The sequence below is a fragment of the Bactrocera dorsalis genome, chromosome 2 (assembly GCF_023373825.1).
Source record: "Bactrocera dorsalis isolate Fly_Bdor chromosome 2, ASM2337382v1, whole genome shotgun sequence".
NCBI classification, from domain to species: domain Eukaryota; kingdom Metazoa; phylum Arthropoda; class Insecta; order Diptera; family Tephritidae; genus Bactrocera; species Bactrocera dorsalis.
The window spans coordinates 2,536,585-2,556,602 of record NC_064304.1 but is presented as its reverse complement, the minus strand read 5'-3'; the positions used below and the strand labels follow the sequence as shown (position 1 = coordinate 2,556,602).

The window sequence follows — 20,018 nt, the reverse complement described above, 5'->3', positions numbered from 1 at the left end:
TTTGTTTGCCTTTCCTCTGGCAATTACAAAAAAGTTTCTTCAATGGTGTCAGAATTTAAGAGGGTAATTGCAGCCTTTTGTAGAAACTTCACCAATTTTTCTTAAGAAATGAAATATTATTCATATGAAGGTGTGTTCCAAAGTAAACAGGACTTAAAAAACAGAACAAATTTTTTTTCAGCAAAATAAATTTATTTTATTCGAAATAGACTCTTTCTGCTTCAATACAGCTTTTTGCACGGTCTAAAAGCATGTCGAACGAGTGTTTTAGCTTGTTGGCCGGTATGGTCGCCAATATGACAGTGCAAGTCTTTTAAATGGCATCTACGTCTGCACAACGCTTTCCTTTCATGGGAAAATGCATTTTGCCGAAAAGGAAGAAGTCGCACGGTGCCATATCAGTTGATTGCGGGGAGTGGTTAATGGTTAAATTGGGATTTTTGGTCAAATTATCGGTCACAAGCGTCGATCGATGAGAGTAATTTTTGGTCGTCAATCAATTTGTGCGGAACAAACCGTGCACACATCTTTCGTAAGCTCAAATGTTCGATTAATGATGATTTCGGCTGATTTTCACAGTTCACGTACAGTTTCGATGGAATTTCCGGTGATCACGGATTTTGATTAGCCCACATGTTGATCGTCATTTATGTATGTCCACACGACCACTTTGAAAACGTTGAAACCACTCGTGCAGTATGCCACGGGATATGCAATCATCGCCATAAACTTGTTTCATTAGTTGAAACGTTTCATGAAAAGTTTTACCAATTTTAAAACAAAATTTAATGTAGGCTCTTTGTTCGAAGCTCATTTTCGCACCGATAACACAAACATACTAACACTTAAAACGCAAGAACTTCACTTACAATCGCTGAAATGGGGCGCTAGATTTCAAAAGTCCTGTTACTTTGGCACCCACCTTGTAGTATTTCATGATCACAATTTTTTCATTCTATAAATCGATAATATTATGGTCGCAAATGAAAGCTGTTGATCTTGACAACATCTGATTCCAGCAATACGGGGCTACGTGCCACACAGCACGTGCAACAAGCGAATTATTGCGAGAACTGTTTGGAGATTTGATTATTTCAAGAAATTGTGACTTTGAATGGTCTCCAAAAAGTTGTGATTTAACACCAGAGGAATACTTGTTGTGGAGTTATTTGAAGTCACTTTTTTTGGTTAATAAACCAGACTCTTTGCAAGCCTTACAACTTGATATTCATGACATATGACTTGATTTAGTGGAAAAAGTATCAGAAATTGGGTTCATCGAAATCGTTCCTGATCGATCAAAATATATATTACATAAAGATCTTTTTACAATTTTTATCAATATATACTTTTCTACACATATTGTTTATCTACAACAATCTGGTGGACTGCTGGTTAACTTTACCATACCATTACCACGATGGCTCCACTGACGCTTTCGTTAAATTTCGCCACTCCATATTGTTAGAAAGAAGTGTATAATCATTACTGAATTGTGCCTTAAACTCCATTCTTACTTATTGACCATTTCTATGTGCGCTGTTTACATAAGTGCAATAAGATTAAGTTTAACGATATCTGGAAGTTCGCCCATAAACGTTAGAATATTTGCTTTGAATTACAAAATTAGCATACTAAATGATTATTTGTTGCTTCGCCAAAAATGTGCATCAAATTTGGATATGTTGTAGAGAAGTGCGGAAGTAATCTGCTTTCAACACATTGCAAGGTAATTTTGATTATCACTTTGCAGCGTGAACACATCTAAAACTCACTTCTGTTGAAATGGACCATCAACACGAGTGCAGTCAAATGTCATATACTTTTAGCATTTTGCAGCGGAGTTTCCAACGACCCACTTGTAATGACACTTTGCTCCGAATAATGCTTAGAATATGCAAAATAGGTGAGCTCTGCATTGCTAGGCAGGAAGGTGCGAAAGTTTCCGAGTAAATTCATTTGCATATGTGAATGTTTAGGTGTGTGTGTATATGCGTTCATATATTACTTTTGTTTATTTTAATATAAACAAAACAGTATATTTAAGAAGAAGTGAACCTCAAAGTAAACTCTGAAGTTCTGAAACTCACACCTCAACTAAATTATTGCCAACTAACGAGGTTGGACAAAATTTGAAGTAGTTATGTCAAGCTTTGTTTAGGATATTTGATACGTAGCATTAATGTCTAATGAGAGCTAGAAGGAATTTCAGCGAGGTTTCAAACCTCGCATTTATAGAGACTGCTATGACTCTCTCTAAAGAGAAAATCTTACAATATTCTCAGCCGCTTCGAAACTTTCTACGCGAGCTGCCGTCTCAACTTGATTGAGGAGACCCGCTATTAAAATAGTAATAACATAACAATACAAATTATGAAATAAATCGCTTATTCCAAAATATTAAGCTAAATTTTCGGTTCGTTCTCAACTCACTACATTTCAACCAAATTCACAACTTAATCTTCCCCAATATGCAGAAGTTTGTGGCAATGCCGCATTGCATAATTTATCAGCAGCAACAACTGCAATGGCAACAATAACACTGCAGCAAGGCAGCAAGTGAAACAATGAAGCGGTTAGTGCATTTCAATCTTTGTTTGTTGACAAAACTTCACGCATATCAATTTCACCCTCTCCTCTCTCGCCACTCTTGCGGTAACTGACAAATGTCAACTTTAAAACTTGACTCCGTTGGTGGTGGTGACAAAACTTTTGGTGGCCAAAGATAAGAGACAAAGTTAAAGTGAGATCGCTATTTGCTTCTTTGTGCTTGTTTCATTTGTGTCTTGAAGAGAATACAGCATTTCGTTTTATAGTTTTTATTCATTTTTGTATTGTACCGAGGGAAGCTATTGAGGCTCTGAAGCAACAAATGCCTTAGAGGCAGTCAGTAAGCAAGTAACTATAAAAATATTATGAGATATTCTTCTTCTTCTTTAATGGCATGGACACCGTCGTTCTTCCTCTTCACTGTGTCAAGTGCAGCCAGGGCCTTCTTCACCTGATCTTTCCAACGGAGTAGAGGTCTTTCTTTTCCTCTGTTTCCCCCGTCGGGTACTGGGTCGAATACTATCAGAGCGGGAGTGTTTTTATCCATTCGGAAATTGCGGTATTCGCGATTGCCAATGCGTTGCCATAAATCTTCGCTGAACCTTTCTCTCGAAAACTCGTAATTCCGATTCATCAAATATCTTCATCGTCGATGCCCCAGCACCATATAGCAGGACTGGAATAATGAGTGACTTATAGAGTTATTTTGCGTTGGATTTCGAGACTGACGTAGTTGTTGGTGTTGATGCTGGTTCCAAGATGGACGAAATTATCTACGGAATCGAAGTTATGACTGTCAACAGTGATGTGGGAGCTTAGTCGCGAGTACGACGACTGTTGGTTTGATGACAGGAGATATTTCGTCTCGCCCTCGTTCACTGCCAGACCCGTTTGTTTTGTTTCCTTGTCTAGTCTGGAGAAAGCAGAACTAACGGCGCGGGTGTTGAGGCCGATGCTATCAATATCATCAACATACGCGAGCAGTTGTGCACTCTTATAGAAGATGGTACCTTCTCTATTTAGTTCTGCAGCTCGAAATATTTTCTCCAGCAGTAGATGGAAGAAGTCGCACGACAGGGAATCGGCTTGTCTGAAACTTCGTTTGGTATCGAGGGGTTCGGAGAGGTCGTTCCCGATCCTGATGGAGCTTTTGGTGTTGCTCAAGGTCAGTTTACATAGCCGTATTAGTTTTGCGGGGATACAAAATTCAGACATCGCGGCAGAAAGGCAGCTCCTTTTCGTGCTGCCGAAAGCAGGTTTGAAATCGACGAAGAGGTGGTGTGTGTCGATTCTCCTTTCACGGGTCTATTCCAAAATTTGGCGCATGGTGAATATCTGGTCGTTTATTGATTTGCCAGGTCTAAAGCCACACTGATAAGGTCCAATCAGTTTGTTGACGGTGGGCTTTAGTCTTTCACACAATACGCTCGATAGAACCTTAAGGAGGCTTATCTCACGCTAGTTGGCGCAGATTGTGGGGTCTCCTTTTTTTGAACACTTAAATTCCAATCGTTGGCATAAAGTCACCCAGGCGCAGCAAATGCAGGTTGCTCTCACTCCAAATTAGTTTATCAATTAATTTCAAACTTCATGTGCTAATTTAAACTGTGCTAAGGACGTTGTGTTGAAATTTTCAAGTAGTTAATTGTGTTTACCCCCATCATATTTCGCTATATTATTATTATTTTTCCATCAAACTAACTCTGCAATTCCAAACACTTATTTTCGAATGTGGAAATTAATTGCAAAAACATTTAAAGTGCTTTTATTGCGAATTGTTTTCGAAGTGGCAGCGCCGTGCGAAGTTTTCGCATTTCGCTGCAGCGCCGACAGGAGCAATGAATGCAAAGGAGTGACTGCAATGAAACACACATCCACATAAACCGTACATGCCACCAATTGAAAACACTCGACGACTACTTGCCGAAACTCTGCAGAGAGCGCTTGATGAAAACTAGTTTTATTCGCTCGCTCATCAACCCAACTCAACTCATCAATGCCGGCGCACTTCTATCTCCAACATAAATAGCACACATGCATATCTCGTGCACAACGCGCATCAAACACACGTACGCGCTTTGCTGCTCGTCGCCGAGGCGTATTACCACTCGCTTCGCTTTTACGAAGCCATAATTATTTTCGAGAAACTTTTATTGAAACTAAACTAATTTCGAAACAAGCAGCAGTGACGCAACAACCAACAACTTGAGATTTTCAGTAATTACAAATTTTGCATAATCTCCTGCCTATGTTGACGGCACCACCGTCACCATCAACGTCGGCGTCGCGTTGTCCATATCCTACATGCCTTAGCCGTATACGCCGTTGTTAGCATAGTTTTACTGGTGTTTATCTCTTCTCAAAATGTTTCATTTTGTTATGCAATTATTTTTATTTACAGCAATTCATCCGGTTCAAAGGAGACAGCCACGCCGACAACCACACAAGCGCGCCCTGCAGGCACTGCGGCAGGTGGCAGTTCGGCAGATGTGGCGGCGGCGGCGGGTGCCGGTACGGGCGGTGTACAGCAGGATGCAGCAGCTAGAGAAGATATGTTGGCGATCCAGAAATTGGAGCGTGAACCACATGATCCCTTTGACGATTTGTTCCGACTGCTGATGGGCCTGGACAAGACCGACTATTCGCACGTGCTGATCGATGATGATGGCTCCGTGATAACGGAAAACCCAACTATCGCTGAAATGACGGGCCTGAAACCAAGGTGAGTGCTACATCTCTGTTTTCTAAAAGCGAATAGAGTGTAATTTTGATATATTTCTATATATATTTTTTTAAACTGATAGCAATTCTTGTGCCAGAAACATACGTTTATTGACCAGGTTATGAGTTAACTTATTAAATTTAATACTACACATTTCACTTCGTGTAATTTGTTAGCAATACTGAACGATTTTCTTACGCTAGTGATCCTACAATGAGTTCGTTCTCACGAAAGTCGGGTCTACTTAATCAGAACGTACACAGACTTTTTATCCTGCCAAAGACTGTCAACTCGGCAAAATTCTGCTGCTACAACAAAGACAACATATAACAAGTACTTTGATAGTCCGACTGATTTAAAAGAGGGCATCTCATATCACAAGCCGAATAGATTCGATAATGGAAAATTATGTACGAATGAATTAAATCGTTCCAGCATTTCCATGATTATTAACGAATGTCGCTGGAAAAGCGTTGTCTTGATGTCATATTCGCCTGTTAACATTCTGTTAGTTTTCGAGAGCTTTTAACTTCCGGCTCCAAACAAACTTGGATTTCCCTTACTATTTGTACATCATTACTCACACTTCTGCTTTGTTGCCAGACCGACTCTATTCGCACTCACAACTGCTGGTGTGCAATTTATTCGGCATTTCGGCAGCTCTGTGAGAACGCAATTTCGCAAGAACACGGAACAATGTAACTGAATTACGTAATCCAAATATATACATATGTATATCAAATATGTGCGTATAAGTATGATTGCGAGTATCAAAAAGTAATGACATTCATCCGGATTTCTTCACGCATGCAATTTCACATTTCGTGAATGTTCCGCAGCGGATTCAGGAGCGTAATATATTTATGTGCATAACGGCATATGTAGCGCTTTTTCCGTGTCTCATTGTTTTGTAATTCCCTCGGAAAATGACGACTTGCAGAATATGGATGCTATACAAATTCATAAATGCATATGTGAGTGTTTGTGTGCGTTTGTGGGCGTGTGGAGGTACGGCACCCGCAGCAGCACTGCGGCAATTGTGAAATTGCTGTGTCACTATTAATTCTTATGTGTAGCGCTGCTATAAGTGAGTGGCATCCTACAAGGTTTTGGGGTTCATACTTGGGTTTGTAACAGGTATGTACTTACTTATGCAGTTGCTTATACATATATACCATACAGGTATGTAGATTTGCTGGCGCACACTACATCATGCAATGTTTCTCGAAATGCACGGCATTATAATTACATGGATATTTTGCCAACCTGAGCGATGTCTAGGTATTTCAGTCATTTTAGTACTGATGTATATGTATGTAAACTACTGCTACCGGGATAATGGCACAACGTCACATTCTCCGCGCTTGTGTGTGCGTATGTGCGGCGGGTACTAAAAAATGTGCGGCATAGTTTGCTGTGGTTTGACATGGCATTGCAAGACACCGACTTCACGACATAATATAGCGAATGACATTGCATTAATTTTTTACCGACACAGCATTTTTAATCTAGCGGATTTTTGAACCCAAGGGCAATGCTTTAGGCGTAGCTTTTACTTTGATCCCAAATTGTTCCCTCTTAAGAGTCAAAAGGAGTTAAAGAATATTAGTCATTTGTATTAAAAAGTGCCAACTGCAGAAGAAAAGTGGTAAATGTACCTAATTTCACTGCGGTAATCTCAGCAAAAAATTGATTGCAAACTATCGGTATCGTTTGAAATGAGCGAAATTTGAGGGCAAATATTGTCGAAAAAGTATTTTCGCATTTCTAATCAAACTTCAAATCATTTTTTTTTATCCTTCAAATGAACTTTAATGAACCAAATATGCCCCATTTTCGTTGACCCCTTGTAGACATTTTTTCGTTAGAGACACTTTCATAGATATGTGTGGTCTAGCGTTATCCTGATGAAAGACGAAGCCCTTTCTGTTGATCAGTTCTGGGCGTTTTTTTCGATTTCATGCTTCAATCTCATCAGCTGTTGACAGCAAAATGTAGAATCAATCCCAATAAGCACTCAGCATAACCTTTCAAAGCATCAATCGTGGCTTTGCGGCCGTTTGTTGAGCTTCACGACGCTTCGACCATGATATTTTTCGCACATTATTGTTGTATTTCATCCAATGTTCGTCTCCTGTTACTATTCGCTTCAGAAATGGTTCGATTTCATTTCGTTTCAGCAAAGAATCACAAATAATGTGGCACCCAAACATAGAGTTACTTTTGTTGCTAGCCTTTTCTAAATGGTTCCAAACCGTTTGAAGATGAATATTTAGTTCCTTAGCGATTTCATGGCTGCCTATGTGATAGTCCAGGTCATTCGATAATTTCATCGACTTTTTCAACAGAAATATACGACTGCAATGACATCTATTGACAAAATACGAAAAGACTTTTTCGATTACCGGATATATCTGCCGCTTATTCCCTCACTATAAAGATGAAACCCAAAATGTTGAAGTAGTGGTGTTAATGACGTTAGAGAGTAAAAACCATTTATAGTTTGACGTGTGGTCTCCTTCTAATCTTATTGTACTTAGTCAAAGTTCTACAGATGTTCAGTATACTCCGCACTCCCACATTTAGCGACACTAACAGTTTTTCAAGTTTCAGCTTCACTCGCATCCAATAGCTCCTTACTTTTCTCAACTTGAGTAAGGGAATATTGGCTTATGTCCTGAGATAGATAATGTTAAAAATATGCTTTAGTGCTTGTTTGCATATCACCATATTACATAAGTATACCGTATTACACAAGTATACCTGCGCTAATTTATATTGCAGCAAGGCTTTTAGCCTTATTAAAAATGCTGCGCTCGACCTTAACAATTATTTATATATTTTTAACTTTTAATTATTCTAGCACGGTAGAGCTGAGCGTGGATTTTTCTGATCTCTGCCGGCGTTTGTTCGCGAATGTCACTAAGCTTTGGTTTAATGCCACGCCATCTTTATTATGCAGCACGTCACATTGTTGCCTTGACAGCTGCTATTATTATGCCGTCAAAAGCTGTTATATTAAATGTCCCTTACAGCTTCGATCGCAGGAGAATCTGCGAAAGCCAAATCGGTGCTTAAATTTTCATGTTGTTGACGTTGTGGTCGCTGCTTGCGCTGCCTGCTTATTGCGTAAAGTTTGTCAGCTCTTTTGTTATCATAACAACTCTTTCACGAGTTTTTGACTGCCTATCTGGCGCTCCATTCAAGGCATCTTTGTGCGTTTCTGCTCGCTGAATAGGAAGCGGAAAGTTTTGTGTTGACCATTTTGTAGCTATTTGCATTGTGTTGGTGGCTTAATGCACTTTGTACAGTTATTTGGGACATCAGCTGTTTAGTAATTTCTAAAATAACTAACTACAATTCTTTTGTGAAGGAATTTCATTGTATATTTTCTATAAAGGGAAGGGAATTCTTACAATTGTGGTATAAAAGTTGCCGATTACAGCCTTGTACCAAGAATAATTTATGTATGTGAATAATATGAATTTTAGAGCAGATTTTTGCAGGAGATCATATTAGTTATTAGAAATTATACTTTAAGTTATAGTATTCCATCAGTTCCAGTTCTATTTTAGTTTTATTTCAATACCTAAAATCTTCAAAGCACACGGAGTACGCCAGACTGAAGACAAAACTACCTAAAAGTAAGCCTCAATGCAGCACTGGATGAAATGAAATTAGATGTTTTAAAGAGTTTTTAATATTTACAAGCCACATCCCCACCATAGTCTCTATGGAAAAAGATTTAATTCAACATAAAATTTCTGAAAGATTTTATTTATTTTGCAACAAACTGATTCTAATCTGCCTTGCTGCTGGAGCTGTTGGAGTCACAAGCAACACGCATCCACACTATAACGTTATTTGTTGCAACACAAATGGAGGCACCTTCGCCGCTCCCAGCGGCATGGCGGACACGTAGTTGATGGCGAAAGGCGCTCAGCTGGTTATTTCAAATCGTTTTATACACTAAGCTAATTTGCTTTTGCCCATTTTTACTCGGCGCGTGCTCTCATCCACCAGTGGCATTGATGCCATCTTGCCTTCATATACAATTCTACATATAGACATGTGTGTGTGTGTGGTATGTATGTGTGTGAGCATTTGTGACACTGACACATTCATAGTGGGGGGCGAATTTGTAGTGAAAGTGCAAAAAGAGAAACTGAATTTTTACTTATTTTTATTTGTATATGTGTGTGTGTTGGTGTGCGCTGCCAACACCACCGCGTGCAACACTTCAGATCTACAAGAATGTTGCACATTTAATTTACGTGACTCAATTACAAAAGGATTTATTTTTCATAGCGTTTTCGTGTATAAATTAGAAAAGCGTTTGCAACGTCAAAGCTTTCGAATTCCTCACGCATTTCGTGCGACCCTCGGCGTGCATCAAGTTGATTTACATATAAGGGTTGAGTTTGAGAAGCTGTGCGCGCTCAAATAGAATTGGGTTCAAATAAGTAAAGAAGACAGGAATTAATAAAATATTGTAAAATTAATGGTGAAGGAGATTTCGCTTTTGATAATTTTTGTTTTTTATATTGCTTTTTATTGGAGTATGATGGATTTCAGGAGTTTTTTGAAGTTTTGTAAAAAAAAACATTGTGGAGTCTGAAGTACTAAATTTTAGACTCAGTTATATCTTTTGATTGCTGTGATACTCAGTACTTGGATTATTTTTTTATTATTGCCTTCACGCTCTTCAGTATATATCGTCACCTAAAATGCGAAATAACGTAGCATCCCTTTTCATAAATTCACAGGCGAAGAAAAAACACTAATAGAAAGTACTAATATTGAAATAAAATTTTGGGTTTTGGTTATAAAATGGTTATATATTAGTTACATATTGGTTACATATTGGTTATATTTGACAATGGAAGTATTTAGAGGCGAAAAAAAAGTTGTAATGGAAACCAGTACTATTGAAATAAAATATGAGTTTTGGTTATAAAATGGTTACATATGGGTTATATATTGGTTATAAAATGGGTTATATATTAGTTATATATTGGTTATAAAATGGGTTGTACATTGGTTATATATTGGTTATATTTGACAATGGAAGCTGAAAAGTTATGGTACACATTTGTAATAAGTGTAGTAAATTGTAAGCAATAAAAAGCTCAATTTCGTTTTGTTTGATGATATGTTGTTTCAAATTTTTAGGATCGATTCACATGCCACATGTGAACAGCTCAAACGACATTAACAGAAATGAAGTGGAGAAAGAGAGGTGACTGAAAGTTCTAAAGGACCTAGTTTGTATAAAATTATCTCATTATTGCTCAGTGGAATTCAAAGTCGTTACATTGTGCACCAAAAAAATTAAAACCAATTTAATTGTAAAATCGTGCTTTAGCGTGAGAAAAGTCAGAAAAGGAGTGCGAAGTGCTAAAAATGCTCACTAGAAAATAAATTTACCCAAATTTGTTATGAATATATTTTTTTACAGATTAAAATCATTTACAAATGTGGTGTCATCGTTATTGAGAAACTTATGAGTATGAGACTGAAGAAGCTTTTTAAAATAATTTATTACAAAGTGGTTTTCCAATATTATTATTTTATTCTCAAATTTACATATTTCCACTCTTGAACCCATATTACAACTTATTGCATATTATTCTAGTTTGCTTAGAAATTTTACGATTTATCAAAAGTTAATTTTATTCTTCTCCTCGTTTAAACGGATTGTCAACTTGGTGCAGAAGTTTGTTTCAAACTACACGCGAACACAAGTCAAAAGAAGGCGCTATCGTGCTATTTATTTAACTTCTACAGAGCGTGCTCACGGTGCCTTAGAATAGTTGTACACTTATTGGTATTGTACTGAAAAGAAACCATGCAAATGTGAAGGGCGCAAGCAGCGTAAAACAAAGCGGAAATGCATTAAGCAAACAGCCTGAAGTTTTAACTGATTAAATGACATAATGATAAAGATTTTAAAGAAATATAAGCCGCATTAACTGCACATCAAATGTGCTGCTAATTCTCTTTATTAGAACTAAAAATTGTCACTTCACATAAACGCCTTATAAAAGCGTCAGAAAGGGGGAAAATCAACTGGAAAATTGCTAAATGCAATTTGAAATCAATCAAAGCACGTTTAATCAATCACCTCCATCAGCGTATTGAGCTTTAACACAACTTTATAAACACAAATGAGCTTTGTTAGTCAGCTTCGAGCCTCAAAACGAGCATCACTCATACGCCATGGCGCATCCCCAAGCGCACTAACGACAAGCAAATGCTAAATGAATGCTGACAAAAGCGCGTATGCTACATTGAACAGTTGAGTGGCTGAAATGTGTGCTATGCGTATATACATACATACACAAATACATGTGAACACTTTTGGTTCTTCACTCTTTTCGATTTTTACAAGATACCCACACATGCGCTTGCACGCGTATACACCACTGCAGCACTCATAAGTACAACCCAAAGGAGCTGCTTATGGCATCGTCGTGCAACTTATCCCAATTCTTATTTATCCAATTCACTAGCAGCAGTCGAAACTTTTTTACGCAAATTTCGAAGAAACTGTAAAAGTTTCGCATGCACCTTCACCCCGCTTGTTATCTGGCATTTTGCTGCAACTTAGCTAGTGACGCGTCATACCGCTCACATACTTACGAATATTTCCGTATTCATATTTCGACTTACTATGTTCCGTTCTTCATTCATTTGGATGCGCCTTGTGGCAACTTGGCTGCCACTGCCGCTGCCGCCGTTGTTGTTGCCGGTGCCGGTGCCGTCGCCGTCGCCATTGCTGCTGCAGCTGCTTGTTTGCATATCATTAGGGGCAAATTGCAGGAAAACTATGCCAAAATGCATTTGGCTGGAATGCAGCCAACAGCGGAATCTACATACTTGAACATATGATAATCGTTGACCAAGTTAAGAAGAGTCCCTGTAGGAACATTTGTTCGTTTCAGTGAATATGGCAATTTTATTTTTAGTTGTGCATCTTCGTAGTTTCTAAATTTTTTATAGAAGTATGGTAAATCGGAAATATGTTTTTAAATACACTTTCTGCTACAAAATCGACCAAACCTTGTTTTGCCTCTACCATATTCTCGCTGAAGAGGCACACATCTGTTACTGTCAGCTACCTCCGTCTTCAAGCTTTATAAGCTCCAATATTGTACTAATATTATCTTTAGAAAGTAAACTTAAAGTTTCGACGTAGTGGAACTAATTGCTTAAGAAGTAAAGAAACGAACTCTCATTTACTGGAGTTTATTCTCAAAATAGCTTGTATTGTAAGTATTTGTATTCTTACATGCCGTTTATGGTCAGTGGTGGACGTCAGGTGGTTGTTATGTGAGCTAAACAGTCCCTCAATGTTCATAAAGCCAAATATTTGAGTTTTTTTTTCCTTCTTACATCACCATAGTAGCTAAACTGCTGTAGTGTATGAGGAGTTCGCAGAGCTCCTGCTAAGCTTTTCTCTGGAATCAATGCATTGTTCCTGCTATATGGTTATTGTTGATTTTCGAGGATACTCAGGTCATTGACAATGCTGATAGGAGATAGGAGAGAGTTTCAAATATAACTTAACTACCAAAAGTGATCAATTCAAAGAGTCTACTACATGAGTCTTTTTAAGAGTTTCTTAAAGTACATCGCATACTCTTATAAAGACGTTCATATAAACAGTTATCTAGATTTTAAGAAAAAAATGTGCTCTTTAGCCTGCAGAAATTAGTTACAGTAAGCCTTTCAACAACCTTCCTGCGAAAGCGAAATTTGTTTATTTTCTCATTAGTTTCTGTAAGATAATCCGCCTACGCAAAGCGACAGTTATTTGCAGGCAGCGCGCATTTAAATACCAAAAAGTTCGGAAACATACTCGTAAATTGTGTAACATTGAACTGCTGAACTTTAGCAGGCGCTGAGTGAACGCTGAAAGTGGCACAGAAATGAAATCACAGTTCTATTTACTCTCGCGTTTTTTGTGAGCACAAAGCTGATTTCACTTATTGTTAAACAACTAGAAAGCGCGTACTTGCAAATTTTTACTGCAAAATTCGCGAAGCCGGGGGCGCGGGTGAAAACAGAATATTTTACAAAAATTCAAGTGCGATAGCACACATTTTGGCGGCCGCACTTCACTTGCCAAAACATGCAATTTTCTATCTCTGATGTCGATATCGTCGATATGTAAATTTCATGCTTTTGGATCTGAGTTCTATTTGCATATTTACTTAAGTGTTTCATACCCAAATTTAATATTTTTTCTAAAATTTTTTTTACAGCAAAAACGCAACAAATTTGGAACGTTTCCAGTGGCACATATCTAAGCGCGAGCTCTACAAGGAGAACGACACGATTGTGGACAAAGTGATACATGATATGATCAAGCTGCCGGTACAACATGTCGGTGAGTACATACAGCAAATTTGAAATTTGAAAAGTGAAAGACAGGCGTTGTTGGTAGTTCAAACAACATTATTGCACAAAAGCGTTTAATTCGCTGGAATTAAATTTTTAAAAATAGTTTTTAAGTAAATTTGATATGACTGTGCTTGCTTCCAATGAAAATTATGAATATCTATACTATAAAATAGCATAATTAAAAATCAAAACTTAGAAAAGTTTCGCGCAGTCTATATTAGTTGAATATTTCTGATTTACTGCCAAATTGTAGCGCAATGAATTTTTACCCGAGTTGAAAGTGCTCATCACCAAATTTTCAAGCGCTTTTTCGTCCATTAATACTATAAAAATTCAGTTAAAAACACTTTACGAACTAATTTAAAAATTATTTTACTGCTAAACAGCCGTGCTTAAATGCATTGCAATGAATATATGAAAACTTCTAAGGAAGTAGATCTGTTAACCAAGAGTCATGGAGTGGATGTTTGCTTGCGGCATTCTTAATTTTCGCCCCGAAGTTACTACAAAATGTCTTTGCTACTGTGTGAAGCTACATTGTTTTTTCAGCCCTACTCGTGGTATGATATAACAGGCCAATTGAAAAGTCCTCTGACACATATGTAGATGGTGCTACTAGAATTAAAATATAGAAATTTGGAAATCGATAAGGTGGAGACAAATAATATTTTATTGGTCTTACAGACTATATCTAAAACTATTTTTTATTTAATACCATATGTTGTCCAAAATATTGGCTGAAGCCATCAACTGCTCTTAAGAGATTTAAATAGGCAATATTTCTGAATAAAAGGTCGAAAGATAGTGCCATAAATGTTTACTACGTTACTACATGGAAACGAAATGAACTTCATTCTTTAAAATTCTCCACGAAAGAAAGAAAATTCACTTTTTTTTTATCAATATAAGATTTTCAGTCAAGTTCATAAAACACACTCAAGCTCCTATAAGTATACCACGGAACTGCGCTTTAGTGGAAACAAACATACTTGTATATATTTCGCTTTAATGGATCTTTACAGTTCGAATTAAATATTTATAAGGTTTCAGCATGTACATATATATTTATTTTAAAATAACACCGGTCGGTATTGTTCAAATATAGAAAGACTGAAATATAAATGAATGCTCTTACGTGCGCTACAACAAACGAAATGGAAATGTACAACAATATGTGAATGAAGTCACGCAACTTCAACAATTAGCCAAACAAATTGTGTTTCCTCCTTCACCTGCCACATTCGACACTGCCGCTCTCATATGTATGCACGTCGGCCACTCCATCACTCTCGTGTAGGTAAGATCGCAGGCAGAACAGTGCGCTGGCAGCAACTGTAACTTGGGTATGAATGGCATTGCAGATGCAACCTACATAATTGCACTAATTGTGTTGTTATTCCGGTTGCTTGTGTGCGTTGCAACAATTGCTGCTTTTGTTTACAACATAAAGGCGCATTCTGCCGTTTTGTGCGGATGTGTGAGTAAAGTCGAAACAAAGTTGAAGGTAAAACTCGATTCAACTTAATTCAACGCGGCTTGACTGTTGCCACTTGAAGTACTAGTTGTTGCAACTACGAGTACATGAATGCTGCTGTTGCATGCTACATGAGGTAGCGATACTGAAATTATCTCTGTGAGCGTAAGTGTGACTTTTGTTTAGTGCCGGTGAATTTTAAAAAATTTCGTTATTTTTGTTAAACAAAATTACAAAAAGCATGACTTTTTGATGGATTACATAATTGAGAAGTCCTCAAGTGAATTATGCATTCAAATTAATGAGAAATTGCGAATACTTTATTTGTGTGTTTTGCTAGAATTTATAAGTCAATTTTGAGCTGCGTCTTTCTAACACTTAGTATCGATATATATTTTCATTTTATTTGTAGAAAAATATTCTACCAAATTTTATTACTGCAACTCCCAGCCATCAACAGTATTTAGAAACTGTGGTAAAAAATACAAATAAAAGCCAAAAAAGCAGCACAAAACAACTACGAAAGCGAGTGTGAGTGTTGGAGCAGAGCAAGTGAAAACTTTTCACCGGAAACGCAACCGAAAAACAACTATGGCTTCTCTCATTTTATTGTCTGTCAGCATGAATGCTGTGGTTAAATTTGTAGTTTCGCACTGTGTTCGTGTTTGTGTGTGCTGTTTGTGTTACAATTTGGATGGATTTTTTGGTTTCGGTTTCTGTTAACAACTCGGGATCAGAATAATTGCGCATTTCCCCACAAAAAACAACACGGCATGGCCGAATACGAAAAGTTTCGTGTTCTGATCGCAAACTGCAGGCTCACGCTACACTCTTGCACGCTACTAGTATGAGCGTGTTGGTGTGCGTGTGCTCGTTAGATGGAAGAACCAACAGTGGCTGGTGGAAAAGAGGCATCCATTCCGACGGCTGACTTTGCATTGCGGAAACGCAACTTTCGCCTTCACTCTTCAACGGCTGTCTACTACTCTTAAAAAAAGCAAGAGCGCGCAACAATAATAACAACATTATTGTATGTGCTACTGCTTCCGGTACTTTTTTCTTGTTTTGTTATTGCCACACTCGAATAACTGCGCATAACGGAATGCTTATGGTTTCCACGACTACTGCTTACATTCCTGTGCATCCCGCCAGTTAGCAGCGCGCATTTGCATTGAGTGTGTTGGAGTGCGAGTAGTCTGAGTGCCGTGCATTAAGCTAGTTTCTAACGCTCTCTTCTATAATTAACGATTTATCCATTTTCCTATGATTTGCACTTTCCTGGTTAGCTTAAACTTTGAGTTGCGGAAACGGAAGTGGCATATATGTACATACATATATAAATTGTTAGGCCGCTTGAGCTAGGTAAAGCTTAATTGCATATATTTTACTTACAGTTAGTTCGCAGCTACACACTTTTTAAGTCGTCTTTACATTCTGACTAGGGTTGGATTATTATAAGTCTTTATTTATGTAAACTAAACTCAATTTCTTCCGAAGGCGGTTATTGCAGTTAATAGCAACACCTTTTCTGGTTTAAGTGTGAGGGGAGATGGTCATGCAATATTTTTATTTATAATGGTTTTTGCAATATCAAATGCATCACAAAGCATTTTCTTGTAGGACTGCCTTGGCGTATGAGTTATTATATATTTGAAATCACAAATTATTGCAGAATGTTACGTATACGCCACCGTGCATTCATAAATTTTTGAAACGAAATAAATCATAAAAGAGTGAAACCCATCGGAAACGAAAGCTAAAATCAAACATTATTCGAAAAATAATTTAAGGCCGATTTGAGGTTGGCAAAAGGAAAGAGAGGGACGTGGTTGAATTTGTAAGGGTTAAAAACGTTTTATTGCGATTTCCAGCAAAACTACGAATTCTTTGCGGAAAAATTATATGGAAATTTAATAAGTAATGGAAATATCTATAACCTTTGTTTACAGAATTTTTTCACATAACCTCAAAATTTATGTGAAAAATTAAAATAACCATGTTTGTGTGTGTGTTCTATCATCTAAAAAATTTTTTTTCACTTAATTTAACGTAAACGTACTGTGTTTTGTACGAAACATGCTGCATTTTTTTACTTAAAATATATTTTTTCTCCTAATATTGATTTAATAACCAAAAAACTACTAATTTTCAATCAAAAAATCTCACATCAATATTTCAGATATTTTTTTTAAATGCGAGTAGGCTTTATATTCGCTGTAACCGCTTCTTTCTGATAGTATATTATTTAAAATTTTTTTTTTAAATCGAAATATGAAAAAAATAGATTTGATTTCAGCCTGGCCCTGAAGTTAGGCCACTCTTATCCACACTTTCAAATTTAAAAAATGGAATATCATTTGTTCGAATATTTTAAACAAATACTAGAAGTATTTTCATAAAGAATTATCATTATTTTTATGCCACACTGTATGTATAAATCTTATGTATTTTAATGCCACGTGCTCCGTTACCACATATTTACATTTCAATTATTTTTTCTCTCTTTACAGTGCAAAAGGAGGGCGGCACGCAGTTGAAATTGATTATAGAATTTCCCAGCGACATCAAAGCGCTGATGAAGCCAATGAGGTAATTACACTATTTGCATGTGCCACATATGCCACAATTAAGTAAGTAACAGTTTAAGCGTAGGGCGAATTAATATTAACAAGGTTATTAAATGATTTTCCCTTAACTTCAATCAACAATCACAAAGAATTCCAATTCAACGGAATTCGCATTAACTGTTGACGGCGGCAATGAATTGTGAAATTGCCGGCGATATTACTGTGAATTCCAATGACCATATTGCAACCATTGCAACCATGCAGACGTAAGCATCGCTGTTGGCCACATAACATGTGCTGTTGCACGTAACGGTACTCACCACTGCCATTTACGACGACTTTCCGCCATTCAACATAAATGCATATGCAGATTCCACGCGCGCATGCGCAGTCAGTCACATGCATAACTCATACGCCGCGGTGGCCGCGAGTGGCTTCTGTCGTTAATTGTTGGTGTTGTGTGTAATGACAACGACAACAATAAACATTTTTAATCGTGGCTGATAGCAATTTATTGCGGCTCCATTTGCCATGCAATCGGCGTAAGTAATAAAAGTCGCCGCGGTTATGGGGTTATTGGAGGGGGTTGGCGGCGCATGGCGATATGCAAATGCAGCAGATTATTACTACCTTTGATAACGTGATTGGCAATGTCAAGGTGCGTGCAGCGGCCATCAGTGAAAAACGCAATAAATATCACGCGTTCATGTGCACAATCACACGCACGTAACGGCAAAGACACGCACAATGGTAGAAATGAAAGCAAGTTTATTGGCTGTGTGATTGCTCTTGAAGTCGCGCGTATATGCAAACTATTATTGGCGCTGGAATTATTGTTAAAGGTTTGGAAAAATTCAATGAATTTCATGCAAAGTGAATTCGTGTTTTTATAGTACAACTAGCTGGCCCCGCAGCCGTTGTCCTGCGCGAAATTATGTGTTTTGAAATGAAAAGACAAAAATTCATATTTTATTGATATTCATTTATTTGCTATTTGTCTACATTTTTCTTCAATGTAACGCAGCTTGATAAACAAAATTTTTTGGTTTCTGTTCCGGTGCGTAAATGTACAGAGAAGATGGTTTTCCAACTCTTGAGCACGCCACGTATATCTGGCCGTGTGAAAAACATAGCATTTCCAAATGTATGCCACCCACTATGCGACTATTCTATTGATCGTCATTTTAAATTCAATTTTCACTGGAAACGGAATACTTTTGAACCGAATTGGCAAATCGTTAGAACTCAAAAGAAATCCGTAGAATCAAGCATTCTGTCCCTTATATTTGATAGGTGCATCACAATCAGATTGCGATAATGCGGTGGCATACCAGGCCTCTCCAAAGAATTTACAAATTCCACTGGTAATTCACGGTGTCGTCTTCATTGTCAGACGATCGATGGATTTGTATGATTGCAAGTCTCCTGGAATTTGACTTTGAATTTTCCAGTTTAAGTCAACAACATAGGTATTTGTGGCAGCTAAGATTGCCCGTACACTCAAGGAATCGTACTTACGACAGTTCGGCCAATGTTCGTATAAACATTCGTGATGAGTCCATCTTTCGTGAATTGATAAACGGCATATGGGATTGATATCAGACCATGGGAAGTATCAATCAGTATTGACCCGTTTCCAATTCTTAGCGTATGCAATGTAAAATGTCTTCGGCAATGTAATTTTTGGTCGTATCCCATAACGCCGGTTTAAAGGCTGATCATCGCGAAATGTGTGTGAACTTCAGTGGCATTCGTTTTTCGGGTGGATTGTGTAAGTTCATTCTAATGCATTAGTTGAGAACACACCTGGATGTCCATCTACTGGATGACCCTGCTTTCTGCGTAACAATTTCTTCGATGATGCATCCCATGTATAATATCAACGTATTTCAAATAGAGCAATGTTCTCGCAAACGGATCACTGACGGGAGTTGAGAAAAAACTCGCTAATGTTAATTCTGTTGCTGGTGGTGTTTCTGTTGACTGTACTGTATTCTCTGGGTTGAAATAGACTCTTTGGTTATTCCCCAAATTAACTTCGAGACGCACAACAGTCGGAAAACGTTCATGAATTTCAAAAGAAATATCCTACAAAGCCTTTTATTTCAGTTCACGTATCGACCGTGTCGTTTAAAACCAATAACCGCCATGTTGCTTCCTATGGTGACGTATTTACAAACGCATTTTATCGATTATACCAAACTACAATACGCAACATTCACATGACTTTTGAATGTGAATTAGACAATAGTGGCGAATATGGTACGACCCATGTGTTGTCAACTTTGATGTGTTGTTA

At 37.6% G+C, this 20,018-nt stretch overlaps 1 protein-coding gene across 8 annotated transcripts in view; it reads left to right on the top strand.

The window, feature by feature from the left end:
* The window catches only part of LOC105226808 (uncharacterized), a 161,044-nt gene that overhangs the window by 110,646 nt on the left and 30,380 nt on the right, over positions 1-20,018 (top strand). For all 8 annotated transcript variants that reach the window (XM_049448995.1, XM_049448999.1, XM_049448997.1 and 5 more), the window contains exons 7-9: positions 4,952-5,272; positions 13,540-13,664; positions 17,663-17,741. In XM_049448995.1, coding sequence (XP_049304952.1) covers positions 4,952-5,272; positions 13,540-13,664; positions 17,663-17,741 — 525 coding nt within the window. The remainder of the gene's footprint in view (positions 1-4,951; positions 5,273-13,539; positions 13,665-17,662; positions 17,742-20,018) is intronic.